At 66.8% G+C, this 17,741-nt stretch overlaps 1 protein-coding gene across 1 annotated transcript in view; it reads right to left on the reverse strand.

Moving 5' to 3' along the window:
- The window catches only part of MSH2 (mutS homolog 2), an 84,969-nt gene that overhangs the window by 15,212 nt on the left and 52,016 nt on the right, over window positions 1–17,741 (reverse strand). The window contains exons 8-10 of the mRNA XM_048504761.1: window positions 8,317–8,440; window positions 6,569–6,719; window positions 6,336–6,433 (exon numbers count right to left, since the gene is read on the reverse strand). Coding sequence (XP_048360718.1) covers window positions 6,336–6,433; window positions 6,569–6,719; window positions 8,317–8,440 — 373 coding nt within the window. The remainder of the gene's footprint in view (window positions 1–6,335; window positions 6,434–6,568; window positions 6,720–8,316; window positions 8,441–17,741) is intronic.

A 17,741-nucleotide genomic window follows, 5' to 3' on the forward strand; every position in this document is an offset into this window, starting at 1 on the left:
GGCATAGGAATATTGAAGTCTTCTTTGCTGTGAGCACTGGCAGAGCGAGGAGAGATTGGTTCCTTACAGAGCCCTAAAATAGCTAAGCATGTAGGAAAATTGAAGCCTTCTTTGCTAGGAGACACCCGGCCAGAATGAGAGATTGGTTCCACTACAAGCCCTAAAGTAGCTGGGCATAGGAAAATTGAAGTCTTCTTTGCTAGAGCACCGCAATGCAAGAAAGAGAAGAAACTCACTCCAGAGCCAACAAGCTCTATTTCACAAAAGCAATGCTTCAAAGAAATAAAAAGCCCACTACCAAAATAAGTTAGCATCTTTGCAAGATCAGGTGAATGTATTGCAGCTCAACCGCTCCTAAAGGCTGGCAAGACTCCTCCCTGTAGCTATTTATCAATCTGGAAAATGCCTTTGTACAAGAAGGAAGAGAAATATTAAGTTGTAAGGAGACCTTACAACAACAGTGCACCTTTATGGAGCGGTCAATAAGAGATAATGATTCCCTCCTAGGTTTATGCCAGATACATCAGAAGCCTTGGAATATCAAGACAAAGAGATGGAGAAGGATCAGAGAGAAAGGCAACTTCTTTTAACAACATTATGTGTAGGACTTTATCCAGCAAGTTGCAGGTTTTACCAAGCAAGCCAACAATCCGCAGAGATCCGTGCCACCGCGAAGAAGAACAATCCACCAACGACCAACTGTAGACACTGCATCCTCACTCAGAGGAATAGGAAGAGGAATGTCACCACATTCCAAGAAAGGTTACACCTGGGAAGTGCCAAGCAAATTGAAAGTGGCAGTAAAATCTGCAACTAAAACCTCGCCTTCCCACATCATCCTGGGGGAACAAGAGTACTAAGTCGAGGTCAAATTATAGCGAGTGCCTCTTGTCGATTTCCCTAAAGATTGGCTATGGAAAGTAGAAGATCCTGGAAGCCAAAAGCCGACGCAGCGGCGTTGCAAAGACAAGTAGATTTCTTAAAAAGCGAAAAGAAGAAATCATTGTTGAAGAACAAGCTTCATCTTGAAAGCCCAGAAGCGCCCATCAAGGCACAGAAGTTGAAAGCTCAGGAAGAGGCTCGACAAGCAAAAGTAGAAGCTGTTTCCTTGTCAACACTAAAACAAAGAGCAAAGGCAGAAAAAGCTGATAACGAGAGCTCAAGTTTTGAGCAAGGCCTTAAAAGAGTTTATTTACCTTCACTGAGGAAATAGAGGAAGAAGACCACTATGATGAAGGTATGTCTTTCCTATTTAATCCAACAGACACATCCAACTTTTGGAGGAAGACTGCTGATTAGGAAGAATTAGAGTGACAGAACATCTTGGCAGCTGCAGAATCAGCAGAGACTAATGTCCCAGATGTCTCAGAAAAGTGCAGCAACTCCATGTGGTCCAGCGTTCCAACTTCATAGCATAGGATTAAGCCGTTGCGCTAGTAGTGGTGGAGTCCTTGAAGCAGACAAAGTACCACAAAAATGAGCTGCTTCCTGCAAGTAATCAACAAGCAAAGTCAGTTAGCAAATATGAACAGAATGAGGGGAGGAAAACCTTTTTACAAATCCAGTTGGGATGCCCAATTCTCGACTTCTACAGCTGCTTTAGATGGACAGAAGTCTCTCCTGAAGACACAGTTGTACCTTGGAAAGTATCAGAATCACAGTTATACTCTAATTCCAAGCATCATCAGGCAAGCAAATCCCAATAATATGCAACCTGACATCCCAAATTTGTCAGGATGTTTTGAAAGCTATTCTTCCAGAAATCCTAGAAGAGATTTAGCGAAATGACAAGAGGCATTCAGAAGTTTTCTGGATAAGCCAGAAGACTCACTTCTACTTTGGAAAATTACATTCCAAAAGAGCTCTCAAAGACCTGGAAACTAGATGCCGAGGAAAGGAAGCTTCAACCTTTGCTTTATAAGCTTGGTTGGGAACAACTTATCGCCAGCGCAAATAAGAAGAGTCTATGCAGCACATGTAAGAAAACCTCACATGGCTTTTTGTAGAACGAAAGCACATGGATTAGATTGTGACTAAAGATAATGGAGCTACGTCTTCAGAAATAGAAGCTTCACTTCTACAAAGGCTTAAAACTCTTTCCCAAACTTGTACAATGAAAAGATTGCAAAGAAACTGTGGGATTTTGACAGATCTTGCTTTTCAGAGAGATGGAGTTCTGCAAAAGAAAACCCTAAGCTTTCGCCAGGACTTTTGCATGTTTTGGATCTGTGCTATTTGACTCCAAAGAGAAGTTATTATTCCAGTTGCTCCTTCCCCTGAAAAGCATAAATGGGGTAAAAAGAAGTTATTAATTAATCATAAAGAGAGGAGACCGCATCAGCAAAGTTGCATTCCACCATATTCCATATCTTTGTAAGATTTATACTCAAGAATGGCTAAAGAAAGAAAATGATCCTCAAACAGGATTCCCTTCTTTGTACCAAGGTGTTAGAGAGAAGCAGAAGCAGTACGCTCCAAGAGAGTTTAAAGGTAAACCTCAAGTTATGGTTAGGAAGACAAGGGAGACAAATACAAACTCAGTCAAACAATTCCTCAAGTAAGCCATTGGAAATTATGTGTCCAGTTCATACAAAAATTGCACAACCTCAATGACTGCAAAGAGTTCAGAGAAATGCCATATGAAGAGCCGGTCCTACATAAAGCAACAGAAACTGTGTTTTTTAAGTAATGTTAAGCTCTTTCAAAAGAACCATATAATGGGCCAGATCGCACGTAAAGAAAGGTAAAGTGCCAAGAATGCTCCAGTGAACAGCATTAGTTCAGCATTACATCGCGACAAAACCACTTTCCAGTTACCAAAAGAAAGAGACCAAAGAGAGGCGAGAAAATATCCCTATAGAAACCATCACAACCAAAAGGGAGTGACAGAACGGGCAACAGCGACATGCACTGCCACCATGTGCTTACGATGGAACAAAAAGATCACGTGACTTCAAGCCATCCGGGATTTGTCTCGCGAGATGTTTACTCAAAAGCTTCGGCACCGCGATCAAGCTTCCTAAAAGCGTATGTATGTTGTATTAGACGCACAAAGTGATACCGCCATTTAGCCACTCCAGAGTTTTTTGAGATGTTCAACATACGCTCAGAAGAGATAGAATATGTCATGACTTCACATGTAGTGGAAATCAAATCATGACATTGGTGAAGAACAGCACCAGGATTTGTTCTGCAATCAACTGATGGGGCACAGAGCAATTTAAACTACCCTCTACTCCTTGAATGTCAACATATTCCTAAAGACCTGAGAAAGACAAATCCTAACAAGAAGCATCGCTTTGACGCATCACAAGCACCTGGAGTCCATAGCAGACAAGATACTCAGAGCTTCTGACCCAAATGCGTTAAGATTCTGCTGCTTTATGCGGCACAGATTGTCCAGGAGGTGTTCGTGAGTCAAAAGAGTGCAAGTAAAAGCCATCCCCCCAGGAATGCTTACATTTTCTGCTCAGAGGTTAGGGGCTGGGGTGGACCATTCTAGAGCCCAGTTTGTTTGAAATCCACAAAAGAATACCTGAACATGCACACACCTTCTGTATGGGGTTTTATGCCAATGGACTACCCACTTCCAGATGTTAGACTGCCCAAATCACATCCAGATACAACATCATAGCATAGAGGAGTTGGAGTCAATAAGCTGTTTAAAATTACACAGTCCATGATGACCAGCCAGCCTTGTCCATAGAATGACAAAGCGCTTCCTAGCTTCATAATGGAAAGAGAGCACAGCAGGATCAGCAAGGAAATTAGGATTGCACCTTTTACCCCTTCAAAAGAACCTAGAGACAAGCTAATTGCAAATAATCGTGGTCATGGCACTGCAAACGCTTTTGAAAGTAATTCAAAGAAACATGGAAAAAAAACCACAGTTAAAGAAGGATGTTATTGCCTTCATTAACACCATGATAGAGAAGGGCCATGCTGAAAAAGCTCCTGACATTAAAGATTGGGATCAACCTTTGTCAGACCTTGAAAGGTCCAAATGGGAACCCTTGAGAGTCAACTCCTTCAAGTAGCTTTGGGAACAAGTCAGTGTCCCAAGGAGTTATGTGTTCATTTCACTTCAGTTCAGAACATCTGCAACTCCATATATTTTCAGATGCTTCAGTTCAAGTTTTATTGCTGCAGTGGCCTATCTGTAGAGTGATCCGAGGGTGATCAGAAGTGTACTTAGGGTTTTATTTTAGGAAAGGTTAAGTTAGGCACCGGTGGCAGGGCCATTACTCACCATACCCTCCCGGCTTTGAATCTTTGTGCCGCAGTGCTAGCCACACAACTTTTTGAGAAATTATCCAAAGGGAATTGACTTGTCCTTTTCAGGAAGTAGTGCTCTATACAGATATAGCAAAGAAGTAGTGCTAGGATATATTAACAACAATATACATCAGTGAGATTTTACGTGATATGTGAAAGCAATAGAGTGGATCAAATAATGAAGATCACCACACCCAGTCAGTGGCAACAGACAAACACATGAAAGGAGAGACTCACGCTACTTTGTAGCGGTGGATAAAATGTCTTGTGGAAAAGCGCCCATTTTCTGCTACTTCTAATGACTTTTTTAACCCTGATTTTAAGAATGAAGATGGGAGATTCTTCTTTATTCAGGAGTTCCTGAACGCTGAACTTCAGTGAACCACATGCAGTTTGAATTCTGCAATCAAGATTGTTGGAAGTTTATAGTTAGCATAGAAGTTTATAGTTATAGTTAGCATAGAAGTTTACAGTTAGCATAGTTGATATTATGTATTAGGGATAGATAGTTATTAAGTAGTAGTACAGTAAGAATAGTTAAGCATAGTTAATGGAAGTTGATAAAGGTAAAACTTCCAGAGGAAGTTTTAGGCCGGGAGTGTGTCATGCCCCACAGAGCCTTTGGTTTATTTCCCCTTTAGTTTCCCACAGTTAGTATGGGTTTGAAAGTATAGTATTCATTGCGGTGGAACCCAATTTAGTTCTGTCCCTTTAAGAAGCCCTAGGGCTGGTAAGTGTTCTATGGCAGTTATTACCCAGCAACCCGTCTGGTTTTGGCAGTTAGGTGCCAACGGAAGCTGGGGGACAGCAACAAGTTAGACAGTCCAAGATGTTATAGACTCTCAGTATTTAAGTTAAACAGTCAAAGATTTTATAGATTCACAGTACAGATGTTATAGTCTCACAGTGTTTACAATAAATTCCAGACTCCAGAAAGTTTCTGCAACAAAGTAACCTTTATTTAGTTAGACCCAGGAGGAGTCAGGGTCTGTCAACATTGTTACAATTAAAGCTTTAAGTATTGAACTGTTAACTGAATCAGTGAGTCTTACATTCTGCTTTGGCTGGGTGCAGGGCACCTAAATAACCACCTGGGGAGAAGAACACTGTCAAATAAGTAAATAAAGTGAATTTGACCAAAGTGACTACACCAGTGACAAGAAGAGTACAAGAAGCTTTAAAAAGATACACCAACACCTGTCATAAGCACAGACTGGCAATTCCTGTACGCTTAAAGCTCTCTGCAGTCACCGGCTGAGCTGCTGGAACGTCACGGAAGCCTGGAGACCAGAGCTGCGGGAGCATCCACTTCAGTACCCAGAAATGAGACCCTGCCTCCTGCCTGAACTGCAATGTCATCCAGCAGTCCTCACCAATGGCATAGGGAGGGATGGGAAAGTGAGCTGCTAAAAGGGAAGGGGGTGCAAAGTAACAAGGAAGGTAGAGTTCCTTATGCGCCCTCTATTGACATCTGTGCCAACTCCAATGACTGACAGCTTTATCTGTGAAGCCAATGCAGAACTAGGTGTTGTGCAACCAGGGGAAAAGCTGTTTGGGAGTTTTTATAAAGCTGAGGTTGGCTTCAAGACCGCCTTGTGAAGCAGGCCATGTTTCAGTTTTAAAAACAGGAGCAAGGCTGAGAGCTGACAGCTTACCTATCCCCCCTCTTCCCATCCACCCCTCAGTGATGTATATCAGCTTTTGTCAGTTCCCAGGTCAGACAACAAACCACTTATAAGTTTTCAAGGATTTTATTGTAAACATGTAAGGAATAGAAGAAGACAGTTCTGGCGAAAAAGGCACTAAGCAGTTGATAATATGGATAGCATGATCCCCACCCCCACATGTGAACTAGACGACTCAGAAGAGTCCAGCCTGGAGGCCCATCCCAGCCGCAAGACTCCAAGGCCAGAGAAAATAGACAGCGGCGCACCTACAAAAGTGAAAGCACTCCCAGACAATCCCCCCTCCCAACAAAACCATTCTGACAGCTTTACAGAATGTTACTACATTCTCAGGACATACCTTGTAGTTTCAAGGATCAGTACAGCTACCCTTACCTGATGCAATGTTTAATATTTCTTTAACAATTACACCCTGAGCTTCTTCATATTCTCCTCTGCATTTTGCATATTCTTCGTTGAGTTCTCTCAATTTACTGCACATGAAAAACAAAAAACAAAAAGAGTTTGCAAGACACCTTCTCTCCCCTTTGGTATTCCAGGAATCAAAAAGAGTATTTTCCCTGATGAGCCATTGTTTTGAGGGCTGGTACTGGTACCATTTTACAGACCTGTTGTAGAACTTCACCCCATTCTTCTGGGTTTCCAAGACTTTGTATTTCAGATTGCTCCTCAACACTTTCTCCTCCCTGTAGGTAATTCGGAAAAAATGCCCATATTGTGCATTGCATTCCAATTTGATGCTCTTCCCAGCGTCCAAGCCTGTTCAACAGGAAGGGGTGATCGGAGAATAAAACACATGTCTGATACCAGTGTTATAAACAGACAAATCAAATTTTCATTATCCTCAATGACTCAAATTTCTCTCTTGGTTGTCTTTTGATCCATATGTACAAGTGATGGATCGTGTTATTGCTAAAATGTATAAACGTGAGATTTGAAACAGAAGGCAAACAAATGAAAGCGTGGGCATAATATACAAATGGATCATTGGAAGAACATGTGGTCAAAGGGACTTATTAAGTACCAGTCTGAAGGAGAATTTTTACAAAATGATGTATTGCTGGTACCTGTCACTGGAGAAATTGGCAAAGATGTATAAAAACATTTTGAATTCATGGTGGAAATGTGGTCATCATGAAGGGACTTTTTGTCATTTGTGGTGAACTTGGATTAAAGACAAAATTTCAACACTTCCAAAGATCTTAAAGGTGAATATACAAATGAAACTGGTGGTTTTTCTTTCGGTACTTAAAAAAGACAACTTGAAAAAAATGGAACTTTGTTTTAATATATGACAACAGCAGCAAGAATTTATGCATGCGAAAATGGAAAGCTTCATCTATATCTGCATCATGGCTTATGAAGTTGTTGCAGTTGACAGAGACAGCTAAACTTACTCCTTGATTAGAGAAAAGAATGTATCTAAAATTTTAGGACAACTGGAAACCCCTGATAGACTTTTCGCAAACAACAGAAAAAATGATTTGATTATTTGTGTGTTTGAAACAGAAGATCAAGGAGAATATGCAACAGGGAAAAGTTTGAAACCTATTAGTCATAATAATTAGGAATTAATTTTACAAAGGTAATTAGAGAGCAAGAAGTAATTTCTTAAGTGTTAATAGTCGGTACAGATGAATTAACTGGTGATAAATTCTAACTCAATAAGAAATACATTATTCTGTAAAATGCCCAAGACATTTGGCTGCTTCAGTAAAACAGAAGCACAGAAAATCTCTCTCTTTTTTTTACAAGTTTTGGAAATAACGTTTGTTTTTTAAAGTATCTTGGTCATTTTTGACCACACCTCAACTTTATCAAACTGCTAACAGTCACATAAAATGAATAATGGACCACCACCACCCTCCCATTTGGTGCAGTGGTGCTGAGGAGACAAGCTAAACAATATGTTAAACGCAAGTTTGTGGTAATGCACTGGTTTTCAAGCATTCGGTCTTCAGGGAATCTTTCCTACATCAACTTGTTTGTCAAAGAACCCCTGCCAATGAACCTTTGCATTGCAGAGGATCTTGGGAAATATTTTAGGATTGATACTGTGTATGGGCAAGGTATGGACTGGCTTACAGTTATGAAAAAGAGCGGCCCCTAGCATGGAGAAGCATTCTCAGGCGGCTACACATTTCAGAAGAAAATCAGCAGAGGTGAATAAGTTCGCCCTCAGAGAAGCCATTACTCATCTTCTCACTGGGAAACCTGATAAGATCCTAAAGACTGGTTTAAAAACTGTAGTATTATTTTAAGCTATGGAGAGCTCTGAACACTGAATAAAGTGACTTCAAAAAAGCTAACTCTTCAGCACACTCCATGGAAAAAAACCAACTTTGCCTCAACATACTTAGTTCCCTGGCTGCCACCTTCAGCACTTCTTCCATTTTCCCCTCTAGCTCATTCATCTTCTCTCTCAGTTCTGCCAGATTGGGATCAAAGGAAGGCTTCACAAGATATTCATGGATTTCCACCTAGAATAAAAGGCAAAGAAACATCTGCTAAAGCAGCTTTCAAGACTGCACAATCATGAAGAACGAAGGACAAAAATGATGGACCTGAAAAAAATGGATGGATTAAAATGGCTAATGAAAAATCATGAAGATAAATTTGAACAGAATTGGAATATATATATATATATAAATTAGAAAAGTAAATAGAGGATAAGGTTCCTTCGGAATACAGTATAAGTGATAGATCATTAATATAGAATAATAAGACGAGCATTAGAGTATATATCATAAGTTGTAATAGATAGAATTAATGCTGTAGGCAACTGGAAGTTAGATATAAGAAAATAACAAAAAACTATCTAAGATGTAATGGAATGTTATTCTTTATATAAATAATTTATCTCTTTCTGTATTTTTCTGTCTTTCTGTTTATCTTTCTTCTATACCAGGGGTAGGGAACCTGCGGCTCTCCAGATGTTCAGGAACTACAATTCCCATCAGCCTCTGTCAGGGGCTGGTAGGGGCTGTCAGCCTCTGGTAGGGGCTGATGGGAATTGTAGTTCCTGAACATCCCCCCCCCCCCCCACCCCCCCCCCCCCCCCTCCCACCCCGCCCCCGGGCCCCCCCCCCCCCCGTCCCCCCCCCCCCCCCCCCCCCCCCCCCCCCCCCCGCCCCCCCCCGCCCCCACCCCCCCCTCCCCCCCCCTCCCGCCCCCCCCTTCCCCCCCCCCCCCCACCCCCCCCCCCCCCCACCCCCCCCCCCCCCCACCCCCCCCCCCCCCCACCCCCCCCCCCCCCCACCCCCCCCCCCCCCCACCCCCCCCCCCCCCCACCCCCCCCCCCCCCCACCCCCCCCCCCCCCCACCCCCCCCCCCCCCCACCCCCCCCCCCCCCCACCCCCCCCCCCCCCCACCCCCCCCCCCCCCCACCCCCCCCCCCCCCCACCCCCCCCCCCCCCCACCCCCCCCCCCCCCCACCCCCCCCCCCCCCCACCCCCCCCCCCCCCCACCCCCCCCCCCCCCCACCCCCCCCCCCCCCCACCCCCCCCCCCCCCCACCCCCCCCCCCCCCCACCCCCCCCCCCCCCCACCCCCCCCCCCCCCCACCCCCCCCCCCCCCCACCCCCCCCCCCCCCCACCCCCCCCCCCCCCCACCCCCCCCCCCCCCCACCCCCCCCCCCCCCCACCCCCCCCCCCCCCCACCCCCCCCCCCCCCCACCCCCCCCCCCCCCCACCCCCCCCCCCCCCCACCCCCCCCCCCCCCCACCCCCCCCCCCCCCCACCCCCCCCCCCCCCCACCCCCCCCCCCCCCCACCCCCCCCCCCCCCCACCCCCCCCCCCCCCCACCCCCCCCCCCCCCCACCCCCCCCCCCCCCCACCCCCCCCCCCCCCCACCCCCCCCCCCCCCCACCCCCCCCCCCCCCCACCCCCCCCCCCCCCCACCCCCCCCCCCCCCCACCCCCCCCCCCCCCCACCCCCCCCCCCCCCCACCCCCCCCCCCCCCCACCCCCCCCCCCCCCCACCCCCCCCCCCCCCCACCCCCCCCCCCCCCCACCCCCCCCCCCCCCCACCCCCCCCCCCCCCCACCCCCCCCCCCCCCCACCCCCCCCCCCCCCCACCCCCCCCCCCCCCCACCCCCCCCCCCCCCCACCCCCCCCCCCCCCCACCCCCCCCCCCCCCCACCCCCCCCCCCCCCCACCCCCCCCCCCCCCCACCCCCCCCCCCCCCCACCCCCCCCCCCCCCCACCCCCCCCCCCCCCCACCCCCCCCCCCCCCCACCCCCCCCCCCCCCCACCCCCCCCCCCCCCCACCCCCCCCCCCCCCCACCCCCCCCCCCCCCCACCCCCCCCCCCCCCCACCCCCCCCCCCCCCCACCCCCCCCCCCCCCCACCCCCCCCCCCCCCCACCCCCCCCCCCCCCCACCCCCCCCCCCCCCCACCCCCCCCCCCCCCCACCCCCCCCCCCCCCCACCCCCCCCCCCCCCCACCCCCCCCCCCCCCCACCCCCCCCCCCCCCCACCCCCCCCCCCCCCCACCCCCCCCCCCCCCCACCCCCCCCCCCCCCCACCCCCCCCCCCCCCCACCCCCCCCCCCCCCCACCCCCCCCCCCCCCCACCCCCCCCCCCCCCCACCCCCCCCCCCCCCCACCCCCCCCCCCCCCCACCCCCCCCCCCCCCCACCCCCCCCCCCCCCCACCCCCCCCCCCCCCCACCCCCCCCCCCCCCCACCCCCCCCCCCCCCCACCCCCCCCCCCCCCCACCCCCCCCCCCCCCCACCCCCCCCCCCCCCCACCCCCCCCCCCCCCCACCCCCCCCCCCCCCCACCCCCCCCCCCCCCCACCCCCCCCCCCCCCCACCCCCCCCCCCCCCCACCCCCCCCCCCCCCCACCCCCCCCCCCCCCCACCCCCCCCCCCCCCCACCCCCCCCCCCCCCCACCCCCCCCCCCCCCCACCCCCCCCCCCCCCCACCCCCCCCCCCCCCCACCCCCCCCCCCCCCCACCCCCCCCCCCCCCCACCCCCCCCCCCCCCCACCCCCCCCCCCCCCCACCCCCCCCCCCCCCCACCCCCCCCCCCCCCCACCCCCCCCCCCCCCCACCCCCCCCCCCCCCCACCCCCCCCCCCCCCCACCCCCCCCCCCCCCCACCCCCCCCCCCCCCCACCCCCCCCCCCCCCCACCCCCCCCCCCCCCCACCCCCCCCCCCCCCCACCCCCCCCCCCCCCCACCCCCCCCCCCCCCCACCCCCCCCCCCCCCCACCCCCCCCCCCCCCCACCCCCCCCCCCCCCCACCCCCCCCCCCCCCCACCCCCCCCCCCCCCCACCCCCCCCCCCCCCCACCCCCCCCCCCCCCCACCCCCCCCCCCCCCCACCCCCCCCCCCCCCCACCCCCCCCCCCCCCCACCCCCCCCCCCCCCCACCCCCCCCCCCCCCCACCCCCCCCCCCCCCCACCCCCCCCCCCCCCCACCCCCCCCCCCCCCCACCCCCCCCCCCCCCCACCCCCCCCCCCCCCCACCCCCCCCCCCCCCCACCCCCCCCCCCCCCCACCCCCCCCCCCCCCCACCCCCCCCCCCCCCCACCCCCCCCCCCCCCCACCCCCCCCCCCCCCCACCCCCCCCCCCCCCCACCCCCCCCCCCCCCCACCCCCCCCCCCCCCCACCCCCCCCCCCCCCCACCCCCCCCCCCCCCCACCCCCCCCCCCCCCCACCCCCCCCCCCCCCCACCCCCCCCCCCCCCCACCCCCCCCCCCCCCCACCCCCCCCCCCCCCCACCCCCCCCCCCCCCCACCCCCCCCCCCCCCCACCCCCCCCCCCCCCCACCCCCCCCCCCCCCCACCCCCCCCCCCCCCCACCCCCCCCCCCCCCCACCCCCCCCCCCCCCCACCCCCCCCCCCCCCCACCCCCCCCCCCCCCCACCCCCCCCCCCCCCCACCCCCCCCCCCCCCCACCCCCCCCCCCCCCCACCCCCCCCCCCCCCCACCCCCCCCCCCCCCCACCCCCCCCCCCCCCCACCCCCCCCCCCCCCCACCCCCCCCCCCCCCCACCCCCCCCCCCCCCCACCCCCCCCCCCCCCCACCCCCCCCCCCCCCCACCCCCCCCCCCCCCCACCCCCCCCCCCCCCCACCCCCCCCCCCCCCCACCCCCCCCCCCCCCCACCCCCCCCCCCCCCCACCCCCCCCCCCCCCCACCCCCCCCCCCCCCCACCCCCCCCCCCCCCCACCCCCCCCCCCCCCCACCCCCCCCCCCCCCCACCCCCCCCCCCCCCCACCCCCCCCCCCCCCCACCCCCCCCCCCCCCCACCCCCCCCCCCCCCCACCCCCCCCCCCCCCCACCCCCCCCCCCCCCCACCCCCCCCCCCCCCCACCCCCCCCCCCCCCCACCCCCCCCCCCCCCCACCCCCCCCCCCCCCCACCCCCCCCCCCCCCCACCCCCCCCCCCCCCCACCCCCCCCCCCCCCCACCCCCCCCCCCCCCCACCCCCCCCCCCCCCCACCCCCCCCCCCCCCCACCCCCCCCCCCCCCCACCCCCCCCCCCCCCCACCCCCCCCCCCCCCCACCCCCCCCCCCCCCCACCCCCCCCCCCCCCCACCCCCCCCCCCCCCCACCCCCCCCCCCCCCCACCCCCCCCCCCCCCCACCCCCCCCCCCCCCCACCCCCCCCCCCCCCCACCCCCCCCCCCCCCCACCCCCCCCCCCCCCCACCCCCCCCCCCCCCCACCCCCCCCCCCCCCCACCCCCCCCCCCCCCCACCCCCCCCCCCCCCCACCCCCCCCCCCCCCCACCCCCCCCCCCCCCCACCCCCCCCCCCCCCCACCCCCCCCCCCCCCCACCCCCCCCCCCCCCCACCCCCCCCCCCCCCCACCCCCCCCCCCCCCCACCCCCCCCCCCCCCCACCCCCCCCCCCCCCCACCCCCCCCCCCCCCCACCCCCCCCCCCCCCCACCCCCCCCCCCCCCCACCCCCCCCCCCCCCCACCCCCCCCCCCCCCCACCCCCCCCCCCCCCCACCCCCCCCCCCCCCCACCCCCCCCCCCCCCCACCCCCCCCCCCCCCCACCCCCCCCCCCCCCCACCCCCCCCCCCCCCCACCCCCCCCCCCCCCCACCCCCCCCCCCCCCCACCCCCCCCCCCCCCCACCCCCCCCCCCCCCCACCCCCCCCCCCCCCCACCCCCCCCCCCCCCCACCCCCCCCCCCCCCCACCCCCCCCCCCCCCCACCCCCCCCCCCCCCCACCCCCCCCCCCCCCCACCCCCCCCCCCCCCCACCCCCCCCCCCCCCCACCCCCCCCCCCCCCCACCCCCCCCCCCCCCCACCCCCCCCCCCCCCCACCCCCCCCCCCCCCCACCCCCCCCCCCCCCCACCCCCCCCCCCCCCCACCCCCCCCCCCCCCCACCCCCCCCCCCCCCCACCCCCCCCCCCCCCCACCCCCCCCCCCCCCCACCCCCCCCCCCCCCCACCCCCCCCCCCCCCCACCCCCCCCCCCCCCCACCCCCCCCCCCCCCCACCCCCCCCCCCCCCCACCCCCCCCCCCCCCCACCCCCCCCCCCCCCCACCCCCCCCCCCCCCCACCCCCCCCCCCCCCCACCCCCCCCCCCCCCCACCCCCCCCCCCCCCCACCCCCCCCCCCCCCCACCCCCCCCCCCCCCCACCCCCCCCCCCCCCCACCCCCCCCCCCCCCCACCCCCCCCCCCCCCCACCCCCCCCCCCCCCCACCCCCCCCCCCCCCCACCCCCCCCCCCCCCCACCCCCCCCCCCCCCCACCCCCCCCCCCCCCCACCCCCCCCCCCCCCCACCCCCCCCCCCCCCCACCCCCCCCCCCCCCCACCCCCCCCCCCCCCCACCCCCCCCCCCCCCCACCCCCCCCCCCCCCCACCCCCCCCCCCCCCCACCCCCCCCCCCCCCCACCCCCCCCCCCCCCCACCCCCCCCCCCCCCCACCCCCCCCCCCCCCCACCCCCCCCCCCCCCCACCCCCCCCCCCCCCCACCCCCCCCCCCCCCCACCCCCCCCCCCCCCCACCCCCCCCCCCCCCCACCCCCCCCCCCCCCCACCCCCCCCCCCCCCCACCCCCCCCCCCCCCCACCCCCCCCCCCCCCCACCCCCCCCCCCCCCCACCCCCCCCCCCCCCCACCCCCCCCCCCCCCCACCCCCCCCCCCCCCCACCCCCCCCCCCCCCCACCCCCCCCCCCCCCCACCCCCCCCCCCCCCCACCCCCCCCCCCCCCCACCCCCCCCCCCCCCCACCCCCCCCCCCCCCCACCCCCCCCCCCCCCCACCCCCCCCCCCCCCCACCCCCCCCCCCCCCCACCCCCCCCCCCCCCCACCCCCCCCCCCCCCCACCCCCCCCCCCCCCCACCCCCCCCCCCCCCCACCCCCCCCCCCCCCCACCCCCCCCCCCCCCCACCCCCCCCCCCCCCCACCCCCCCCCCCCCCCACCCCCCCCCCCCCCCACCCCCCCCCCCCCCCACCCCCCCCCCCCCCCACCCCCCCCCCCCCCCACCCCCCCCCCCCCCCACCCCCCCCCCCCCCCACCCCCCCCCCCCCCCACCCCCCCCCCCCCCCACCCCCCCCCCCCCCCACCCCCCCCCCCCCCCACCCCCCCCCCCCCCCACCCCCCCCCCCCCCCACCCCCCCCCCCCCCCACCCCCCCCCCCCCCCACCCCCCCCCCCCCCCACCCCCCCCCCCCCCCACCCCCCCCCCCCCCCACCCCCCCCCCCCCCCACCCCCCCCCCCCCCCACCCCCCCCCCCCCCCACCCCCCCCCCCCCCCACCCCCCCCCCCCCCCACCCCCCCCCCCCCCCACCCCCCCCCCCCCCCACCCCCCCCCCCCCCCACCCCCCCCCCCCCCCACCCCCCCCCCCCCCCACCCCCCCCCCCCCCCACCCCCCCCCCCCCCCACCCCCCCCCCCCCCCACCCCCCCCCCCCCCCACCCCCCCCCCCCCCCACCCCCCCCCCCCCCCACCCCCCCCCCCCCCCACCCCCCCCCCCCCCCACCCCCCCCCCCCCCCACCCCCCCCCCCCCCCACCCCCCCCCCCCCCCACCCCCCCCCCCCCCCACCCCCCCCCCCCCCCACCCCCCCCCCCCCCCACCCCCCCCCCCCCCCACCCCCCCCCCCCCCCACCCCCCCCCCCCCCCACCCCCCCCCCCCCCCACCCCCCCCCCCCCCCACCCCCCCCCCCCCCCACCCCCCCCCCCCCCCACCCCCCCCCCCCCCCACCCCCCCCCCCCCCCACCCCCCCCCCCCCCCACCCCCCCCCCCCCCCACCCCCCCCCCCCCCCACCCCCCCCCCCCCCCACCCCCCCCCCCCCCCACCCCCCCCCCCCCCCACCCCCCCCCCCCCCCACCCCCCCCCCCCCCCACCCCCCCCCCCCCCCACCCCCCCCCCCCCCCACCCCCCCCCCCCCCCACCCCCCCCCCCCCCCACCCCCCCCCCCCCCCACCCCCCCCCCCCCCCACCCCCCCCCCCCCCCACCCCCCCCCCCCCCCACCCCCCCCCCCCCCCACCCCCCCCCCCCCCCACCCCCCCCCCCCCCCACCCCCCCCCCCCCCCACCCCCCCCCCCCCCCACCCCCCCCCCCCCCCACCCCCCCCCCCCCCCACCCCCCCCCCCCCCCACCCCCCCCCCCCCCCACCCCCCCCCCCCCCCACCCCCCCCCCCCCCCACCCCCCCCCCCCCCCACCCCCCCCCCCCCCCACCCCCCCCCCCCCCCACCCCCCCCCCCCCCCACCCCCCCCCCCCCCCACCCCCCCCCCCCCCCACCCCCCCCCCCCCCCACCCCCCCCCCCCCCCACCCCCCCCCCCCCCCACCCCCCCCCCCCCCCACCCCCCCCCCCCCCCACCCCCCCCCCCCCCCACCCCCCCCCCCCCCCACCCCCCCCCCCCCCCACCCCCCCCCCCCCCCACCCCCCCCCCCCCCCACCCCCCCCCCCCCCCACCCCCCCCCCCCCCCACCCCCCCCCCCCCCCACCCCCCCCCCCCCCCACCCCCCCCCCCCCCCACCCCCCCCCCCCCCCACCCCCCCCCCCCCCCACCCCCCCCCCCCCCCACCCCCCCCCCCCCCCACCCCCCCCCCCCCCCACCCCCCCCCCCCCCCACCCCCCCCCCCCCCCACCCCCCCCCCCCCCCACCCCCCCCCCCCCCCACCCCCCCCCCCCCCCACCCCCCCCCCCCCCCACCCCCCCCCCCCCCCACCCCCCCCCCCCCCCACCCCCCCCCCCCCCCACCCCCCCCCCCCCCCACCCCCCCCCCCCCCCACCCCCCCCCCCCCCCACCCCCCCCCCCCCCCACCCCCCCCCCCCCCCACCCCCCCCCCCCCCCACCCCCCCCCCCCCCCACCCCCCCCCCCCCCCACCCCCCCCCCCCCCCACCCCCCCCCCCCCCCACCCCCCCCCCCCCCCACCCCCCCCCCCCCCCACCCCCCCCCCCCCCCACCCCCCCCCCCCCCCACCCCCCCCCCCCCCCACCCCCCCCCCCCCCCACCCCCCCCCCCCCCCACCCCCCCCCCCCCCCACCCCCCCCCCCCCCCACCCCCCCCCCCCCCCACCCCCCCCCCCCCCCACCCCCCCCCCCCCCCACCCCCCCCCCCCCCCACCCCCCCCCCCCCCCACCCCCCCCCCCCCCCACCCCCCCCCCCCCCCACCCCCCCCCCCCCCCACCCCCCCCCCCCCCCACCCCCCCCCCCCCCCACCCCCCCCCCCCCCCACCCCCCCCCCCCCCCACCCCCCCCCCCCCCCACCCCCCCCCCCCCCCACCCCCCCCCCCCCCCACCCCCCCCCCCCCCCACCCCCCCCCCCCCCCACCCCCCCCCCCCCCCACCCCCCCCCCCCCCCACCCCCCCCCCCCCCCACCCCCCCCCCCCCCCACCCCCCCCCCCCCCCACCCCCCCCCCCCCCCACCCCCCCCCCCCCCCACCCCCCCCCCCCCCCACCCCCCCCCCCCCCCACCCCCCCCCCCCCCCACCCCCCCCCCCCCCCACCCCCCCCCCCCCCCACCCCCCCCCCCCCCCACCCCCCCCCCCCCCCACCCCCCCCCCCCCCCACCCCCCCCCCCCCCCACCCCCCCCCCCCCCCACCCCCCCCCCCCCCCACCCCCCCCCCCCCCCACCCCCCCCCCCCCCCACCCCCCCCCCCCCCCACCCCCCCCCCCCCCCACCCCCCCCCCCCCCCACCCCCCCCCCCCCCCACCCCCCCCCCCCCCCACCCCCCCCCCCCCCCACCCCCCCCCCCCCCCACCCCCCCCCCCCCCCACCCCCCCCCCCCCCCACCCCCCCCCCCCCCCACCCCCCCCCCCCCCCACCCCCCCCCCCCCCCACCCCCCCCCCCCCCCACCCCCCCCCCCCCCCACCCCCCCCCCCCCCCACCCCCCCCCCCCCCCACCCCCCCCCCCCCCCACCCCCCCCCCCCCCCACCCCCCCCCCCCCCCACCCCCCCCCCCCCCCACCCCCCCCCCCCCCCACCCCCCCCCCCCCCCACCCCCCCCCCCCCCCACCCCCCCCCCCCCCCACCCCCCCCCCCCCCCACCCCCCCCCCCCCCCACCCCCCCCCCCCCCCACCCCCCCCCCCCCCCACCCCCCCCCCCCCCCACCCCCCCCCCCCCCCACCCCCCCCCCCCCCCACCCCCCCCCCCCCCCACCCCCCCCCCCCCCCACCCCCCCCCCCCCCCACCCCCCCCCCCCCCCACCCCCCCCCCCCCCCACCCCCCCCCCCCCCCACCCCCCCCCCCCCCCACCCCCCCCCCCCCCCACCCCCCCCCCCCCCCACCCCCCCCCCCCCCCACCCCCCCCCCCCCCCACCCCCCCCCCCCCCCACCCCCCCCCCCCCCCACCCCCCCCCCC

Source organism: Sphaerodactylus townsendi, linkage group LG01 (genome assembly GCF_021028975.2).
Source record: "Sphaerodactylus townsendi isolate TG3544 linkage group LG01, MPM_Stown_v2.3, whole genome shotgun sequence".
Classification (NCBI taxonomy): domain Eukaryota; kingdom Metazoa; phylum Chordata; class Lepidosauria; order Squamata; family Sphaerodactylidae; genus Sphaerodactylus; species Sphaerodactylus townsendi.